At 49.2% G+C, this 19,022-nt stretch overlaps 2 protein-coding genes across 4 annotated transcripts in view; one reads left to right on the plus strand and one right to left on the minus strand.

The window, feature by feature from the left end:
- Positions 1–19,022, plus strand: part of LOC147732445 (uncharacterized) — a 299,986-nt gene that overhangs the window by 166,092 nt on the left and 114,872 nt on the right. Inside the window, exons 4-5 of one of the 3 annotated variants that reach the window (XM_086956965.1) lie at positions 4,526–4,645; positions 5,838–5,898. The exons of 1 other annotated variant lie outside the window; for it this stretch is intronic. The gene's annotated coding sequence lies outside the window, so the exon portion shown is untranslated. The remainder of the gene's footprint in view (positions 1–4,525; positions 4,646–5,837; positions 5,899–19,022) is intronic. One more of the 3 variants, XM_086956966.1, reaches the window with a different exon arrangement.
- On the minus strand, positions 6,855–8,408 carry LOC147732446 (endogenous retrovirus group PABLB member 1 Env polyprotein-like). The gene has a single exon (XM_086958813.1). It carries the CDS (start codon positions 8,406–8,408, stop codon positions 6,855–6,857), a length of 1,554 nt encoding a protein of 517 aa, XP_086814939.1.

Genomic DNA, 19,022 nt, shown 5'->3' on the forward strand with positions numbered 1-19,022 from the left:
TCAGCTTCTGCCCTCTCTTGGCTCCGCAGACGCTCGGATGCTTCCCCCGTGTCCGCTCCCTTTCATCCCTTTCATCAAAACCACACCCATGACACAACGAGACGTCCGTGGCAGTGACTGTAACTGAATTAGGCGCGGTGCTGGTTATTAGATTTTGACTGCACGCAGCAGCCCGGACCGGTGCGGGAAGCAGAAGGAGGCAGCGCTGCATGCGCCTTGATTAAAGCACCATCGCAAATTTGCCCGTAACAAACCCCCCGCCTTTGGAAGCAGGACGTGACGGCCCGGGCGCCGCGTGAGACAGGAGCAGGAAGGCGGGTGCCCTCAATCCCGGACCAGATTCGGGGGCGTTGACGAGAAGAGGCTTTCGGCTGACGAAGCCAAAAGCCAAAAATTCTCGGGAACGCCCCCGAATCTGGTCCGAGATTGACGGACACAGCCTTCTCCCAATGGCTAGCCTCCATTTATGGAGCTAGCCAATGAGAGACTGGGGCGGATACCCGACCCCACACACAAATCATAAGGTTTTTTGGCGCATGCGCACGTACGTGCGCATCGCCAGTCAAAACCTAAAAACCAGCACCGCGTGAACCCCTGTTTGAGGCCTGACAGACCCATCACCCTCCTAGACGCACCGGGGGGATCCCTCCAGCACCAGGCCAGCTCGCCACTGCTTGAAAAATGCTTTGTAGAGCGGAAAGTCTCTATTTACAACTGGGAGAGACGGTGCTTGAAAGGAGAAACACAGACGTGCAGGAATCCTACACCAGAGTACCTGCTAGCTTCTTTGAAGTGCCGCCAATCTCCAATGAAGAGTATTCCGTCACTCTTGAGAAGTGCTGTGACTCTCCAATTCAAAGTATTCCGTCACTCTTGAGAAGTGCAGGTACTCTCCAATTCAAAGTATTCCGTCTCAATTCAAAGTATTCCGTCACTCTTGAGAAGTGCAGGTACTCTCCAATTCAAAGTATTCCGTCACTCTTGAGAAGTGCAGGTACTCTCCAATTCAAAGTGTTCCGTCACTCTTGAGAAGTGCAGGTACTCTCCAAGAGTATTCCGTCACTCTTGAGAAGTGCGGGTACTCTCCAATGAAGAGTATTCCGTCACTCTTGAGAAGTGCAGGTACTCTCCAATTCAAAGTGTTCGTCACTCTTGAGAAGTGCTGGTACTCTCCAATTCAAAGTGTTCCGTCACTCTTGAGAAGTGCTGGTACTCTCCAATTCAAAGTGTTCCGTCACTCTTGAGAAGTGCTGGTACTCTCCAATTCAAAGTATTCGGTCACTCTTGAGAAGTGCAGGTACTCTCCAATTCAAAGTGTTCCGTCACTCTTGAGAAGTGCAGGTACTCTCCAATTCAATTCCGTGACTCTTGAGAAGTGCTGGTACTCTCCAATTCAAAGTGTTCGTCACTCTTGAGAAGTGCTGGTACTCTCCAATTCAAAGTGTTCCGTCACTCTTGAGAAGTGCAGGTACTCTCCAATTCAAAGTGTTCCGTCACTCTTGAGAAGTGCAGGTACTCTCCAAATCAAAGTGTTCCGTCACTCTTGAGAAGTGCAGGTACTCTCCAATTCAAAGTGTTCCGTCACTCTTGAGAAGTGCAGGTACTCTCCAATTCAAAGTGTTCCATTCACTCTTGAGAAGTGCAGGTACTCTCCAATTCAAAGTGTTCCGTCACTCTTGAGAAGTGCAGGTACTCTCCAATTCAAAGTGTTCCGTCACTCTTGAGAAGTGCTGGTACTCTCCAATTCAAAGTGTTCCGTCACTCTTGAGAAGTGCTAGTACTCTCCAATTCAAAGTATTCCGTCACTCTTGAGAAGTGCAGGTACTCTCCAATTCAAAGTGTTCCGTCACTCTTGAGAAGTGCAGGTACTCTCCAATTCAATTCCGTCACTCTTGAGAAGTGCTGGTACTCTCCAATTCAAAGTGTTCCGTCACTCTTGAGAAGTGCAGGTACTCTCCAAATCAAAGTGTTCCGTCACTCTTGAGAAGTGCAGGTACTCTCCAATTCAAAGTATTCGGTCACTCTTGAGAAGTGCTGGTACTCTCCAATTCAAAGTGTTCCGTCACTCTTGAGAAGTGCAGGTACTCTCCAATTCAAAGTATTCGGACACTCTTGAGAAGTGCAGGTACTCTCCAATTCAAAGTATTCCGTCACTCTTGAGAAGTGCAGGTACTCTCCAATTCAAAGTGTTCCGTCACTCTTGAGAAGTGCAGGTACTCTCCAATTCAAAGTATTCGGTCACTCTTGAGAAGTGCAGGTACTCTCCAATTCAAAGTATTCGGACACTCTTGAGAAGTGCAGGTACTCTCCAATTCAAAGTATTCCGTCACTCTTGAGAAGTGCAGGTACTCTCCAATTCAAAGTGTTCCGTCACTCTTGAGAAGTGCAGGTACTCTCCAATTCAAAGTATTCGGTCACTCTTGAGAAGTGCAGGTACTCTCCAATTCAAAGTATTCGGTCACTCTTGAGAAGTGCAGGTACTCTCCAATTCAAAGTATTCGGTCACTCTTGAGAAGTGCAGGTACTATCCAATTCAAAGTGTTCCGTCACTCTTGAGAAGTGCAGGTACTCTCCAATTCAATTCCGTCACTCTTGAGAAGTGCTGGTACTCTCCAATTCAAAGTGTTCCGTCACTCTTGAGAAGTGCCGGTACTCAGTGGCCGTCCTTTAAAGCCCTGGGGATAGCCAAACCTGGTGAGATACCCTGGCTGGAACCTACGTCACGCTAGTCGACAAGTCTTTCATCACTAGAGATTGCATCTTTATTCAGGATGAAAAATCTTATATTAAAAGAAACACACGGGCTACCAGTGGGGAGAGAGGGGGGTTACTGGTGTAACATTCGAGTCACAAAGACGCCCTCTGGAGTAACGTAAAGATGGCGTCTAAGCAGTTTAGATGTACACCAGCCGTCGGGTCCACAAAGACGCCCTCTGGAGTAAAATAAAGGTACCATTTCGGAATCGAGATTTACACCAGCCGTTTTTCAACATTCTCACAAAGACATCCATGGGAGTAAAAAGTAAGGGTGATACATTAACATCTTAGATTTAAACCAGGTGCCCTACACCATGTTTACAACACCACAGGAGTAAAGTAAGGCATGCTCGTTACGCGTCTTACTTTTACGCCAAGTTTTGTTTACTTTACCAAAGGCTTTGAGTGGAACAGATTTAGGGAGGCGCGAGCGTTGCTGGAGTCACACCAGCCTCTTTACACCATTGGGAAAAGGTTTTTCATTGGCGCGAGTGAGGCGGTGCCAGGGAGCTGCTGCAACTCGGGTTTACACCATCACAGGCACTTTACTGAACACATACAAATGGTACTCGTGCACTTTTACCGGGCTGGATGCGCGGCCCCGTGCTTCGACTCCTGAATCAGAAATGATGGAGCGCTCCGAGGCGACGACGAGAGCTCTGCAGCGCTTTCTATGAACAAGAAAAAATAAACCGAAATATGACAACTGTTGGAACAACATGAAAAGGTGCTTTTAAAGAACTGCGATCATTCAAACTATATGTACTAAAGAAACAAATGAATGCAGATAAAGGTCAAAATGACAAGCCACAAGGTGGGGAGAAACCTGGCTCTGGGTGTTTGACATCTCTGAGACAGATGCCAGCAGCCGGCTAACAAACTCGGAACAGTGAGCTGCTTGCGTGAGTTAGACCGGACTCCAAAGAGCGCTGCCGCCATCTTCAGGTATTATGTAGTATTGCACTAAACGATGACGCATGGGTCCTATTTTGAAAAGTTACTAATCTAGAAAATTTCACAAGCGCTGCGCCTATCTTTGAGATTCCTTCGGAGCGCTTTAGACAAGGGGAACTAAAATACAGTTCAAGGAAGGAAGTGGCGGAATTACAGTTCCATAGGGTATGCCAGAAACCGTGTCAGGTGCTCCTCACTCCAGTTCCGTTGAAGACACAAAGTAAACAGAAACACACTAGCTACCCCCCTTGTCTTGGCTCTTACACAATTCTGTCCCGCTCTAGTCGAAGCCTGAGCCGTAACCTATATTTGAAAATATTTTCCTTGTTACGATGGTTCATGCAAACAGGCTTCCTTACAGTGTAATTGTAGAAGGCATAAAGGCCTCCTTCAGAGACTGTCTCCGACTTCAACACTTCGTCAGCAACTGAGTCCGTGCACAATGAGTGCGGAAACATTACAGTTCACGAGAGCCTTTTCACTGTGGACCATAATCACAAACAGGAGACAGGAGACAGGAGCAGGAAGGCGGGTGCCCTCAATCCCGGACCAGATTCGGGGGCGTTGACGAGAAGAGGCTTTCGGCTGACGTAGCCAAAAGCCAAAAATTCTCGGGTACGCCCCCGAATCTGGTCCGAGATTGATGGACACAGCCTTCTCCCAATGGCTAGCCTCCATTTATGGAGCTAGCCAATGAGAGAGTGGGGACGGTCCAGTCCTCACACACACACATCATTAAGTTTTTTCTAGCCATGCGTACTTCGTACGCATTGGCTAGTCAAAACCTAAAAACAGGTTCTGGTATTTCTTGCAGGGTGTGGCTTCCAATCAGCAGTTCAAAGCTCAAGTAAAAGAAAGTGAAAGTGGGTTTACTTCCGTACTTTTTACAGAGGCGACACTGTAACTAAACCTGCATCCAGACGAGCATTAAAAGGTGAGTTTTTGCTGATTATAAAATGATTTAATTAGAACCCCACTTTAAATATCACCTTTGCTGTTGTGGAGGTCAACACGCACCTTCCTCAGAAAACAATACCGGTCTTTTGTTCTTAGGTCTGTGTAAGTGATAGGATCCCGAATAAAATCTGTGCAAAACCCGTATTTTACTTAACAGCAATTTTGCATGTGTTTACTTTAATATATGTTTGAAAACCTTGGACTAATCTAAAATTCTTCCAAAATGGTTTCTTCCTGTGTTTGCAGTTTTCGGATTTGATTTCAAAGGATAAAATAACAGCTTGCTGAATTTCCAAATTACTTAATTTTAATATTTATTTTGTACAGTGCTGTACATTGCCTTTCACTGACTGCAGATCGCTGAAGAATATGAAATATAGCATGCTTGTTTTAAGGGGAAGTTAGCATTGAGTTTGGCGGCGTGAATAACAGTGACCGATATTCCTCCATGTATCCCCTTTTTAGGGTGGAGCAGCAAGAGCATGCGCTAGCCAGTGGCGGCTCCTCCGCTAAGGCAAAGGAGCATTGCCCTACTGATTTAACCAGTTTGAATAAAGGAAAAATTAAATTAATAATAACTCAACGTCATTATCATTTTATTGTTTCCAGCTGCTTTGCGGGCGGAGCTGCTCTACTCTCAAGGCAGAGCAGGGGAGCAGTGGTTTGTCCACTCTAAGTGCTCATAAATGCTTGGCCATCCCTCTGCGGCCGGCCAAACAGTCATGCGCCCTTTGCATGTTCTCTACACAAGCTGCATTACAACCTGCGTGGAGAGCATGCCCCGGCACCTGTCTGAGTGCCAAACCACTGTGCTTAGACCAATCACAAGGCTGCATTGCAGCCTTGTGATTGGTCAGTGGAGCCATGGGTGTGCTTTCTGATTCCTGTTCCTGACATGAGTCCGACGGAGCAGACTCGCGAGACATAGCGAAAAGTTACATGTTTTTTTTACATTCCCCGAACGCCCCCATTGCTGCCACCCCTGCTCCGTGCGGGCCACCGCTGGAGCTGGTGCATGCGTCTCGCTTGCGTGACACTCATGTATACAGAAAAAGGCTTGGACTCCGCCTGTTGCTTTACATTAGTTGGCATGCTTGGCAATCTTCTTTCCAGCCTCTTAATTTGTCAAGGCATGCCTAACATAATTTCTGTTTCTTTCTGTGGCGCAGGGACTATCGGTGGTTGATTCAACTTAATCAGTGCCCGTCCGCTGCTCCCAACGTGATTGAGGTACTAAATTGTTATTTTTATCTGTTAATGCTGTGCAAACAGAAGGTATGTTGTGGAAAAAGGTACGGGCCGATTACCTTTTTCAGAGTTGCCCGGCGCTAACCGCCTCTAATACCACTCGAATTACCAAACAAAGAGGCAGGCGCTGGAGACTGGAAGGCAGGAAACAGAAGTCTTATTCCGACGGAGCAGAACACATCAAATCAGACAACAGGGTATCTTCTCGAGGTGCTCTAACCGCATCTCTGAGGCCTGGCCTCTTATACACCGGTTTATGATCTTTATTACATTTTATTGCATGTGGCATATTGTCGTAAATACTTTGAAGTTCGGAAAGGCATCCTCGGAATCCCTGCTTCAGGCCCGTTCCCACACACATTTACAGTAGAAGTCCCCACCCCGGTCACAACAGGTGACGATTGTGGCGCAGCTGGACATTCCACCGATTCACGGAATGTATGTGGTCGATCGGATCTCATGGGGTGGGGGGCTTTGATCAACTCGTGGATCCTTTGATGGGAGAAGCTTCCTACTGTATGGGGGGGCAATAAACAACATCCACAGGGCCAGGTGGCGGCCTGGGAACGAGCAAGACAATGGGGCACAGAGGAAAGGGGGTTTTATCAAAGGACCCGGGATCATGAAAGGAATGGAGGGAGGTGTTGAGCTGGGAACAGGATGGGGTTCCGAGGCAGGGTTGCGCTGAAGAGGGGTTTATGGCCCAAGCATGTGGGAGCGGGGGCTGTCAGCGCGCGGGGGATGCCTGCGAGGTCAGGAGAGAGAGAGAGAGAGACGCGCTGGCTGTTGGCGAGGGGCAGAGTAGCCGTGGTATTTAAAATGGCTGCCGCTTACGCACACGAATGGACTCAAATGAGGGACAAGATGGCGCCGATAATGTTGACACTGCACTCTAGGTTTTAACAGTCCTCCCTTTTCAACATATCTAGCCATCTTGTCTAATCAATGTCTATCCGCATCATATTCCTAACCTCGACGTCATACAGTGCTCTCATGCGTTCTTTTTCGAAGTCCACAGTCTTAGGGCAGATACAATTCGCACATAGCGAACACAGAGGCGGCAGGCATTGAATTCCTAAGCAGAACCCACATATTACAACTACAGGAATTAGGATAATAGTAAACAGTCTCCAGCCCCAGTTCTTAACAGTATTCCAGAACCATCCACCAAGCGACCATTCTTCCTGCTCCTGGTGAACCTCTGAGGAGAGTCTGTGGAGATGTTCGATGGCTTGGTACACTGAGGGTGAATTGTCCGGTATATATGTACAGCAGCTGGACCCAATAATGCGGCATACTCCACCACGATCCGCTAGAACCACATCTAGAACAAGGCGGTTCTGGAGAGCCACCAGGCGGACCGCTTGAAGCTCAGCAGTATTGTTTGCAAGGATACCAGCTGTGATGTTCATTGTTGTCTCGACTGCCTGAGTCAAATGTCGGATGGCACGGCTGTTTGCCATCGGGCCCCAGAGTGGAACAAGTCCCTTCATTGCATCGAGGAACTGTGCTCCTGTAGAGTCGGCTTGTTCAATGTCCTTGGCTCGTTTTTGTCTATGGTGATTCACCAGAGCCACATAGGTCGGAGGAAGGATGAAGGAGATAAAACAGGTGCCCCCCCAGCCTTTGGGGAGCCAGGTGTAAGCTTTTGTGCCGCAAACAAAGTACATGTTTGGAGAGGATACAAAGGAAGGTGGATCGGTGGAGTCCAAAGTTCTGGTGATGTGGCAGGCACTGCGGCCCACCAGCTGTGTCCCAAGCCCTTCTATGCACATAAGGCCTGTGACGTTGATGACGGATAGGGCCACAGTCAGGGTGGCGGCTGTTCGCTTCCGAAGGTAGGAGAAGGTGGGTCTGGTCGGATTGTTGAACACCTGCATTTCAATTCGTTCTTTGGCAGGGATGTCCATGTGGATAGAGTCGTTGGAGGTCTGCGGGCAGAAATGTGTCTTCGTTTTGTTTCGCCAGACCTCATGAAAGAAATGTGTCATAGTTTTGCTGGAGGTGGCATTGTCCCTATAGCTCTCTTGCAGGAGGATCAGCCAAGCAAGGCAGGAGCCGTGAATTGAGAAGGGCGAAGGGATGAAGGGTATCGAATGTCCAGTGGCGTGGGGTAGCAACCCACAGATCCAGCAGTTGGTGGCATTAGTGGCAAGATTGTGTTGGTGCAACAGTTGCACGAAGGAGTTGTTCCAAAACTCCTTTCGCCTTTCTCCGAGTTGGGGTGAAAGAGAAATCAGATAATGTTCCTTCATGGTGGTAGGCTGTACAGTGGTCAGGAATGTCCCATGAGCGGGTGCGCTTTCTTCCACAATCCAGAGTGTGGTCATGAGGAGGAGACAGAAGAGGATCGTGATAAAAAGTGCAATTGTCTTTGAACTGTGGATTTTGTCAGTCTTTGGATTTCTGTAGCGAATTTTCGGATGTCCGGTTGCTTCCATCTTCTTCTTATCGGGCGCTTCCATCATCTTCTTATCGGGCGCTTCCATCATCTTCTTATCGGGCGCTTCCATCATCTTCGAGGGAGCTCAGTAGCGGGCAGAACCAAAGACCTCGTCTGGATTTCTCTCCTGACAGCCTTTGTAGTGTTAGGCCACCGATCTGAGAATTATGACTTAGTCAATGGTCTACTTAGCCGAAACTCCCCCCTTTCGTCGCAGGTTATACCCTTCTCTGGATGGCACCGTGGGGTCAGGGATCTTTGCTAGTTCAAGTGTCTCTGTGTCTGGATAGCAGTTCAACGATGGTTGGTCTTTGTTCAGGAGCTCTTCCTGGATGGTCACGTCTTCAGTCGTCGTCAGAGTCGAGGGGATCCGTTTGCAGTGGTGCGCATGCACCCAGGTCCGTTTTCTTTCCACTCGAAGAGCTGTTCGGGTGGTGAGGAGGACTTGCCAGGGGCCCGTTCACCGGGGTTCCAGACTCTTGGCGCGCTGGAAATTCTTTATTAGCACGTAATCCCCGGGTTGCAGGTGGTGTCCGGGACCCCTGGAAGCGTCAGGGATGGCATGCAGCACCTGTTGGTGAATGACAGACAGAGTTTCAGTCAATTTATACAAGTAATCTGACATTAGGACGTCCGGGACGCCATGAATGGAAGTCGGTTTTGGTGCAGACCAGATGCTCATGGGTCGGCCGAAAACGACCTCGTAAGGTGTCAAGTGGTGTTTGGTGGGGGTGGAACGCATCGATAGCAATGCCAGCGGGAGAGCGTCTGGCCATTTCAGTCCTGTGGTAGCCACTATCTTAGCTAGTTTTAGTGTGGCATTGTGTCGTTCAACAAGTCCAGCAGACTGTGGGTGGAAGACTGCGTGGAACTTCTGTTTTACACCCAGCCCTTTCAAGATGAGCTGGATAACTTCAGCTACGAAGTGGGGGCCATTGTCACTCCATAAAATTCGGCAAAGGCCGTAGCGAGGGAAAAATTCCTTTAATAGTACTTTTGCAGTGGCCATAGCAGTGTTGTGAAGGGTTGGGTATGCCTCCACCCATTTGCTGACAACAAGTACGTATTTCAGGCCTTGGCATCTGTCTAGTTGGATGTAGTCCATCTGTAGGACTTCAAATGGGTGATTGGGGACCCCAAACCCTCCCCGGGGTACTACAGTTCCTTTCCCAGGGTTATGTTGCAAACATATCAATCATTGTTGGAGCAGACGTTTGGCGGAATCTGGGATTTTGTCGTTGTGCCAAACTCTGGTGACAAGTTCGATCATGGGGGCTGATCCTATGTGTGCAGGGGAGTGTGCCATAGTCAATATGGGAATCAGGTATGAGTCAGGTAGCAACCATTTGTTGGTGTCTTTTGTCCGCCAGCAGCCTTCATCGTCTTTCAGTCCCACCCTGCCCATTCAGTCAATTTGTGTTGTGAGCTAGCCATTTGAATGTCCCTAATAGTGTCCCTAGCGTCTGTCCATTTCTCTGCTTGTGACCTGGTCACGTACATGCGTGTCGTCGTCCTATTCTCAGCTGTGGTCCGAGCGGTGGTGTCGGCTAGTGCATTTCCCTGTCCAATAATGTCTGTCACCTTCTTGTGTACCTGGCATTTGATGACCGCAAGTCGTTTTGGGAGAAGGACGGCTTCGATCAGGGCGGAGACTAGATCTCCATGTAAGATGGGGGTGCCGTGTGAGGTCAAGAATCCCCTCTCCTTCCAAAGGAGTCCGAAATGGTGAACCATCCCGAAGGCATACTGGCTGTCGGTGTAAATGTTTGCTGTGGTTCCTGCTGCCAGGATGCATGCTCGTGTCAAGGCAATCAGTTCTGCTGCCTGTGCAGATCGTTGTGTGATGCGGGCTGTCTCTACTACAGTCTGGGCTGTGGTGACTGCATAAGCAGCTGAGGTGGTGCCATCAGGGAGTTTGGTGCAAGAGCCGTCCACCCACAGCTCTCTGTCAGGGTCAGGAAAAGCCGTGTCTCTGAGGTCAACCCTACTTCTAGTCTGTTCGTCTGTGAGGGTCACACAGTCATGTACAGGGGACACATTTGGATCGTTCTCCGGTTGGGGCAACAAAGTTGCCGAGTTCAGTGTGGTGCATCTTTTCAGGGTGATGTGAGGTGCAAGCAGAGTCAGTTTGTATCCAGTCAGTCGTGCACTCGTCAGGTGTTGCGTATTAGTTTGGTTTAGGAGGGTGTCAACTGCATGGGGTACTAATACCATGAGGGAATTCGAGAACACGATCCCCTCACTTTGTCGGATAGAGATAGCAGCGGCAGCTACAGCTCGAAGGCAGGCAGGCAAGGCTCTGGCTACGGGGTCAAGAGTGGCAGAGAAGTAAGCGCATGGTCGTTGCTTTGGGCCAATGGATTGGGTCAAGACAGATAAAGCACACCCCTCCCTTTCGTGAGTGTAGAGGGAGAAGGGCTTTGTGTAACACCACTCCATCGAGTAACTGGACTTCATCCAGTTGTCTCTTGAGGGCCTGACTGTAGATGCTGGGGCTTTCTGTGTAGCCTTGGGGTGCTCGACAGAATCTATATGAGCGGGCTTTTAGGGTGAAGCCAAAGAGGTATCGGCTGTCTGGATGGATGGGGATAGAGAAGAAAGCATTTTTGAGGTCAATGACAGTGAAGATGGTGGCAGTAGAAGGAATCAAAGTCAAGATAGTGGTGATGTCTGAGACTACGGGGTACTGGGGTACAACTACTTTGTTGATCTCTCGAAGGTCGATGATGAAGCGGTATGCTTTCTCATCTCCCTCTCCTTGTTTCTTGATGATGGGCAAGATAGGGCTGTTGCAAACATTGCTAACCACTTCCTCTACCACTCCTGCGTCTATCAGTGACTGAATAATCTTTACCAATGCCTTCTCGCCCTCGGGCGATATCCGATATTGTGGAAGTTTTGGGAGTATTGCGTCCTGTCGAACAGTGATGTGCACAGGGTCAATCATCATGCGTCTTACGTCCGAATCTGTCTTTGCCCACAGATACGGAGGCAGAGTGTCAAGTAGGGACGAGTCAGTGTCAGCGATAGAAAACATGCGTCGGGAAGGGCAATGTCTGAGCAGAATTGGGTTGTCGTACAGGAAAACTCGAACTCCGTCTTGTGAACATCTAATAGTAGCTCGGAAATGTTTCAGCAAGTCGAGTCCCATAATGGCGTCAGGGGTATTGGCGGAAAGCAAAAACGTCGTGTCAGTTGTGTTGTTCTCTAAGTCAAAGGGGATCGGTGTGGACAAAGGGTTAGTGGAGGGCGTTCCATCGAAACCTATCGATGTTACAAGCGAGCCAGACAAGGGTGCCCTTGGAATCAGTCGTTTAGATAACGCACTACGTGTCGCGCCAGTGTCTACCAGAAATGGAGACTTTGTACCCAGGACCTTAGCGGTGACATAAGGACCTTGCTGGTCAACATAGAGCTCGACTGGATCCCTCCCTTGCCCTAGGCAGTCCTATGCGAAGTCGCGGGCATCGTCGCAGTCAGACTGTTGGTACTGGTTCTGTTGGGGTCGGTCAAATGTATTCGGTCTGTTTGATCTATCGTTAGTCGTGTCATTTGTGGACCCCCGTTGCTGCCCTCTATTTCTCTGTCCACCCGCTACGTCCTTGGGGTCCCTATTTCTGTTCATCTCCAACAGAACCGGACACTGGGATTTCCAATGGCCGAATCCTTTGCAGAAGGCACACTGGCCCTCGCTAATGTCTCTATGTCCATTATGGGGTGTTGGGGTGCGGTCTTTAGGAGGTGCGTTCCTAGGGACATTTGTCTGAAAGTTCCCTTTGTATTGCTCTCGTCCTACCGTCACCCCTTGCAACTGAGCAATCATTACCCTTTCTTTTAAGTCTTTCTTCGTTTTCTCTGTCGCTCTATCATTTTCATTTTTCTGGTGCTCGTAATATTGGGCCATCTGAAGGATAGCCGCAGGTTTGGAGGCCGCCCAACTACTCTCACTGGCCTGCAGTTTCTGAGATACCTCCTGTGACAAACCCTTTACATAATTCTGGACAAACAGATGGTGTCCGGTCGCAGTGGTCATGTCCTGGCCGCTGTAATCGGAGAACACCGTTTCGAACCGGGAGAAGTATTCCGATACGTCTTCCTGCGGTTTCTGACGACAGGCCGTTACTATCGACCAGTCCACTTTCTTTTCTGGGATCAGGGTTTTCAATTTCTGTACAATTTTGTCTGGAAGTTCTAAAATGGGTTTCAAAGGTTTTTGTCCAGGTTCTCGTTGCCTATCTATGCCATCGAGTTGTGACCAGGTATGTCCGAACAGCTCAAGGTGGTCGAATTTCCGGATTTGCTTCCACACATCAGCTGGCAGACATAACCCGAAAAACAAGTCGATGTCAGCCAGGGTCATGATCGTTGAACCTAGGGCTGTACCTAATTCAGTGTAGAAGGCAGTGGGGTTTTTTCGTAAATCGGGCAGAGACTTCCGGGAACGTCAAAATGTCTTGCCGATCCCATGGCTGGTAGACCCAGTTGTACACTACCCTCCCTCTTGCATCTTGGTGGTTGACGTCATCGTGTGTTCCTAGACCTCGTGGGGGAACCCAGTAGGGGGCAGCCTCTCTTATTGGCATCATGGTGCTAGCTCGCTCAGTTCGTGATTCGGTCGCTACCGGTGTCGTAGGTTTAGCTTACGATTCTTGTTCAGCGAGGTGGCGGAAAACCTCAAGCGTGCGCGTAAGGAGGTCCGTCACGTCACACTCGCCCTCATCCCCGATATCAACCTTTCTATACAGAGTCGTTAGGCTATCGGGACCTTTGACTCGATATCGGTCCTCATACGCATTCAGGGCATGGTAACACAGTCGTACGGCAAAGTGCTGTCTGTGGCTCCCTGCATATGAGTTGAACATATCCGTGATGTGCTCCCCACTCTCCTTTCTTTCTACCAGTGTCCTCACTACCTTGTCGATCCCTGCTCGCTCATCTTTGCTTAACCTGTTCGTTCTTGTGGAATCTGTCTTTCGGATCTCTGGGTCATCTAACACTGTCGCTTGTGCTGTCTCTAGTACAAGGGGTTCGGCCGGCGCTGAGGCCATGGGGACCGAAGCTCTGGTACTACTCTCGTCTGTGCTTGTGGGTGGTGGGTGCTGCGCTAAGAGTTGGGAAGGGGCATATGGAGGGGGCATGTAGATGATCGGAGGACCTAACAAGAGATCATCGTTGGCTCGCTGTTTCGAGGGTAATTCAGGGTAGAGCGTAGAGGGTGTTCTAACCGGACACTGGCTTGATGTCGCTAACTCTTGTTTCTGTTTGGCTTCTTCTCTCTCCTTAATCTCTTCTTCTAATTTCTTAGCAGCTAGGTGGGCTGCCTTTCGCAGCTCTTTTCCCAACCTACTTTCATTTCTCTTTTTACGCTGTTCGGTTTCTTTGCGCCACATGACGAGACTATCAAGCATAGTGGGCGTTGTCTTGTGTTTCCCAAGGGCTGTTTCTAGCGTGCTTATTTTATCCTCGTCAAAGGATCCTATCAGTGGCCACTGACTTTTCTGATCTTTCTTCGTATATTTATGCCACAGCTTGCTATAAGCTATAGCGATCAATCCCTGCTTCATGAACATGTCCTTATTAGGGGTGCCCTCCAGTGGAGTTCGATGGTTCATCTCTAATAAGCGGTCCGGGCTAAACAGGCTACAATCAGTGGGGAGAAGATAGGCATGACGGATTACAACGGGGAAAAAAGTCTGCACTACCTATCTTATCACTGCGTGCAAAGACTAGACAGAATATTTCTATTCTTCGTTATTTGCAGGCGGTGAATACCTCAAAAGAACCAATATCGAACAGTCAATGTTCGGTCAAACAAACAATCAATGGGGAGAATAAGTAGGCACGACGGGTTACAACGGGGACAAAAGTCTGCGTTACCTACCCTTTCACTACCTGCAAAGAGAGAACCTGTTCTTCCCTGTTTGCAGACAGAGAATCTCCAGAAAACAATCCGCGAACAACAGTTCGGGCCAAACAATCAATCAGTGGGGGAGGAAGATAGGCACGACGGATTACAACGGGGACAAAAGTCTACGTTACCTATCCTTCACTGCTTGCAAAGAGAGAGCCTGTTGTTCTCCGTTTGCAGACAGCGAATCACCAAAAGAACCAACAATTCAAAGAGTAATACTAGTATTTTCCAAATCAAACAATCATTTCGCAATTTGTCGTGTTACACGACCTTACCCGGACCGCATGGACAGTTTCTTGTCTTCCGAATCCAGCGCCCGATCGTCCTCTACTCTTCGTGACCGTCGCGGCACTCCTGATGGTTCCCAGTCAGGACAGTAGATCGCTCGAGAGAGGTCTGTTCGGAACCAGTGAAGTTCGGATGATCGGCTGTCAGACGAGGGTCTATCGGACAGGAGCTCTCTCGATCGTTGCAGTCGTTCACTCTGTCGTCAGGACCTCTCCCACTGGATCCACGAGTCGCTGATGGGCCCCACTTTTGGGACGCCAATTGTGGAAAAAGGTACGGGCCGATGACCTTTTTCAGAGTTGCCCGGCGCTAACCGCCTCTAATACCACTCGAATTACCAAACAAAGAGGCAGGCGCTGGAGACTGGAAGGCAGGAAACAGAAGTTTTATTCCGACGGAGCAGAACACATCAAATCAGACAACCGGCTATCTTCTCGAGGTGCTCTAACCGCATCTCTGAGGCCTGGCCTCTTATACACCGGTTTATGATCTTTATTACATTTTATTGCATGTGGCATATTGTCGTAAATACTTTGAAGTTCGGAAAGGCATCCTCGGAATCCCCGCTTCAGGCCCGTTCCCACACACATTTACAGTAGAAGTCCCCACCCCGGTCACAACAGGTGACGATTGTTGCGCAGCTGGACATTCCGCCGATTCACGGAATGTATGTGGTCGATCGGATCTCATGGGGTGGGGAGGCTTTGATCAACTCGTGGATCCTTTGATGGGAGAAGCTTCCTACTGTATGGGGGGGCAATAAACAGCATCCGCAGGGCCAGGTGGCGGCCTGGGAACGAGCAAGACAATCGGGCACAGAGGAAAGGGGGTTTTATCAAAGGACCCGGGATCATGAAAGAAATGGAGGGAGGTGTTGAGCTGGGAACAGGATGGGGTTCCGAGGCAGGGTTGCGCTGAAGAGGGGTTTATGGCCCAAGCATGTGGGAGCGGGGGCTGTCAGCGCGCGGGGGAAGCCTGCGAGGTCAGGAGAGAGAGAAAGAGGCGCTGGCTGTTGGCGAGGGGCAGAGTGGCCGTGGTATTTAAAATGGCTGCCGCTTACGCGCACGAATGGACTCAAATGGGGGACAAGATGGCGCCGATAATGTTGACACTGCAGTCTAGGTTTTAACAATGCGACTGGCAAAAAACTTGCCCAGCAGGACAAATAAAATGGCAAAGATGTATTTTCCATAAATGATTCTATCAACTTCTTTTATTTTGGCAAATCTTTTTTTCTAACTTTGCACTCATCTTTTCTTTTGTTTTCGGTCGTGGGTGCTGTTCTCAAAAGATGAGGATTATGTTATTGCAAAGCGACATTGTTCCTTTCCTAGTGTACTTTCTGAAATGATTCTTTAATACATAATCGTGAAGTACACCCCATTCCACCCCACTCAAATCCTCCCAACCCCAATCAACGTTAACCCACCTCTCCCCACACCAATCCGCCCCACTAAGTCCAATCCACGCCAGACCAAACCAATCCAAACCACTCACCGCAATCCAATCCATAATACTCCAATCCTCCCAACTAACCCCACTCCAATGCACCCCACTCTAATTGAAAGGAATCTGCCCCACTCAAGTCTTCTGCATTCTAATCCAAAATTATATGCCTCACTCCAATCCAAAACAGTCTTCCCCACTGTGGGAAAGTAGGATCTGCTTTCATGGTTACCCCCACTTTTTGCTGGTGTCATTCTATTTTCTGACTAGTCTGACTGGGATCCTTCTAATCAGGCCCCCAGTCTCTGTGCTTTCTCCCTAAATTGGACCATGGTACGCACTTAGGTACCCCCCAGATTGGATACTGGTGTACACTTGTTAATTCCTATTATATGGTACTAAGGTTACAGGCAAGGTAGGAAAGGTCCAAGGATTCCAAGGCTTAAACAGCGCTTTGATAAGCTACTTTTGTGGGTGAATGGAGACACACTCGAAGCTCTGGACCTCTTGGGCTTCATACAAGAATGCAAGTTTGAAAAGTGGAGAGTGTGTACTCCATGAGGGATCACAAATATGCTTGTTAGGATGAATATCCATTCTTTCAAGTCGTCATACGGAGGACAAAACTATTTCAGGTTGCAGTGTAACATCTTTATTGTTTTTTAGTGGAACATGGACAGCCGACACGTGTTTCGCCCCCTCTTGGCGAATTGCGCCGGGGCTTTCTCAAGGCTGTTTTCACATATATAGTGTATATTATTACTGTTTCCAATTTTGGCAATATCCAAGATACAGAAAGTTCAATACTTGAGGAGCAAGAGTTCTTCTGTGAGTTTTTTGAGCTGATGGCGCAGTTCGGTCCCTGCTCCCAGTCCTCGGTCTGCGAGTTAGTTCACGGGTTGAATCCACGCCAGACCAATCCAATCCAAACCACTCACCGCAATCCAATCCATAATACTCCAATCCTCCCAACTAACCCCACTCCAATGCACCCCACTCTAATTGAAAGGAATCTGCCCCACTCCAGTCTTCTGCATTCTAATCCAAAATTATCTGCCTCACTCCAATCCAAAACAGTCTTCCCCACTGTGGGAAAGTAGGATCTGCTTTCATGGTTACCCCCACTTTTTGCTGGTGTCATTCTATTTTCTGACTAGTTTGACTGGGATCCTTCTAATCAGGCCCCCAGTCTCTGTGCTTTCTCCCTAAATTGGACCATGGTACGCACTTAGGTACCCCCCAGATTGGCTACTGGTGTACCCTTGTAAGTTCCTAGTATATGGTACTAAGGTACCCAGGGCATAGGTACACCAGGGTTCCCCCATGGGCTGAAGCATGTATTATGCCACCCATGGGAGACCACTCAATTTGTGACTACAGGCTTGCCATTGCAACGTGTGTAAGCTGGTGCTAGCACCACTCACAACAAATAGTTTTTTTTATATCTGAGGTCACTACACTTAAAACCTATAAGTTACCTCTAAGGCAGGCCTTTCAATCCTGAAGGCAGGGTGCTTGGTTATAAGTGTGACGGCGGCCCTACATGAGCAGGACATCCATACAAACCCCAGCGTCCATTCTCCAAGCATTGTAAGTGCATCAGCCATGACAATACATAGATTGGCCATGCTCCATTACGCGATGGCGAACTATAAACTGGCTGTAACGAACCCTGGCATGTTTGGTGTCACACATGTTGGGTTCATACCCCAACATCTCAACAAGGTTTGGAGGTTCCATGCATTGTGGGGCTCCTCCGGGAAGCCCTCTGTGCGCCCGGTACCAGTCTTCCAGTGTCTGACAGCATGCTATGGCTGCTGCTGACCACAAACACTGTTCTGCCCTCCTGCTGCTAATCCAAGTTTGAGCAGAGGAAAGTAGGACAATAGGTTTCCTGTCACAGGGAGGTGTGACCACCTCCCAGACAGTACTTAGTGTATAGGGCTAGGGTGGGGGGCGCTTGCCACTGCTTTGAAGGGCACATTTGGTGCCCTCATTGTATACTCCAGTTGGAACCAGTTCAGGGAACTGTTGGGTCCCGCTCTGGTACAAAACTGGACAAAGGATATGGGAGTATCCTCCCCACTGTCCAGCCCCCTCCTCTGGGAGGGACCCCAGAATCGCCTCAACCATTTCCTTAGGGCACTTAAGGGCTTACCTGTGGGTGGCTCTTTAGATTTGTCATGGGACAAGATTCAGATCCAAAACCACTTTATCTTCAACTGTCTGAGCACCTTGAACTTCGCTTTGGGAGCTGATATTGCATCTGGAAGACTCCGGCTTCTCCTGGTCTCGTCGTCCTGCCAGTCTGCTGCATCATCTGTGCCTGTGCTCCATACAGGTTTCTTCTCCAGGCTTGTGGGCATCCAAGACACCCAACGGAATCTCCCTTGGAGTAAAGGAGTCATTCCCCTTCATCTGCAGGCACCACAACGAAGCTGACCTGTCTGCTGTTCCTGAGCGCCCACAGACTCCGAAAGGTTCAGCAACACAGGTGGTGATTCTGTAACTCCCACAAGGCCTGCACTGTCTTCACAGAAAGTGCAAAGCCTGTATCCCTCATCAAAACCGCTGGAGCAGTGCCCCTGTGCACCGTGTCGACTTGCGGTTGCCAATGCTTGTTGACTCTCTTCTCCAGAGATCTTCAGGCTCCAAGAAGCTCCAGCCTCCAGCATGTCTTGCTACCAAGATCTTTGTCCTCACCATATCCTCTGCACTGTGGGTCTGCATCATTAGTGAGCTGCTCAAGCTTCTCTTGCGACTCCTGTGCCTTCAGCCTGTGGGTCCTCTTGAAGGTCTTCTCTGGCTCCAGTGGGCCTACTCTGACTTACCTTCCCTTGGACCTTGCAGGTCCCGACACTGTACCTTTTTCGTTTGCCACGTTTGTTGCCACTGCTAAGGCTTGCTATTGCTCCTGCCAGACACTGACCCCCTGGCTCTTAACATCCAAAGTGGTACAGCCCGGTGACTGGCTCCTGCTCTTCCACACCATCCCCGGGTCCACACAGCTACAGCGCC

This window comes from Lissotriton vulgaris, chromosome 2_1, assembly GCF_964263255.1.
Source record: "Lissotriton vulgaris chromosome 2_1, aLisVul1.2, whole genome shotgun sequence".
Classification (NCBI taxonomy): Eukaryota; Metazoa; Chordata; class Amphibia; order Caudata; family Salamandridae; genus Lissotriton; species Lissotriton vulgaris.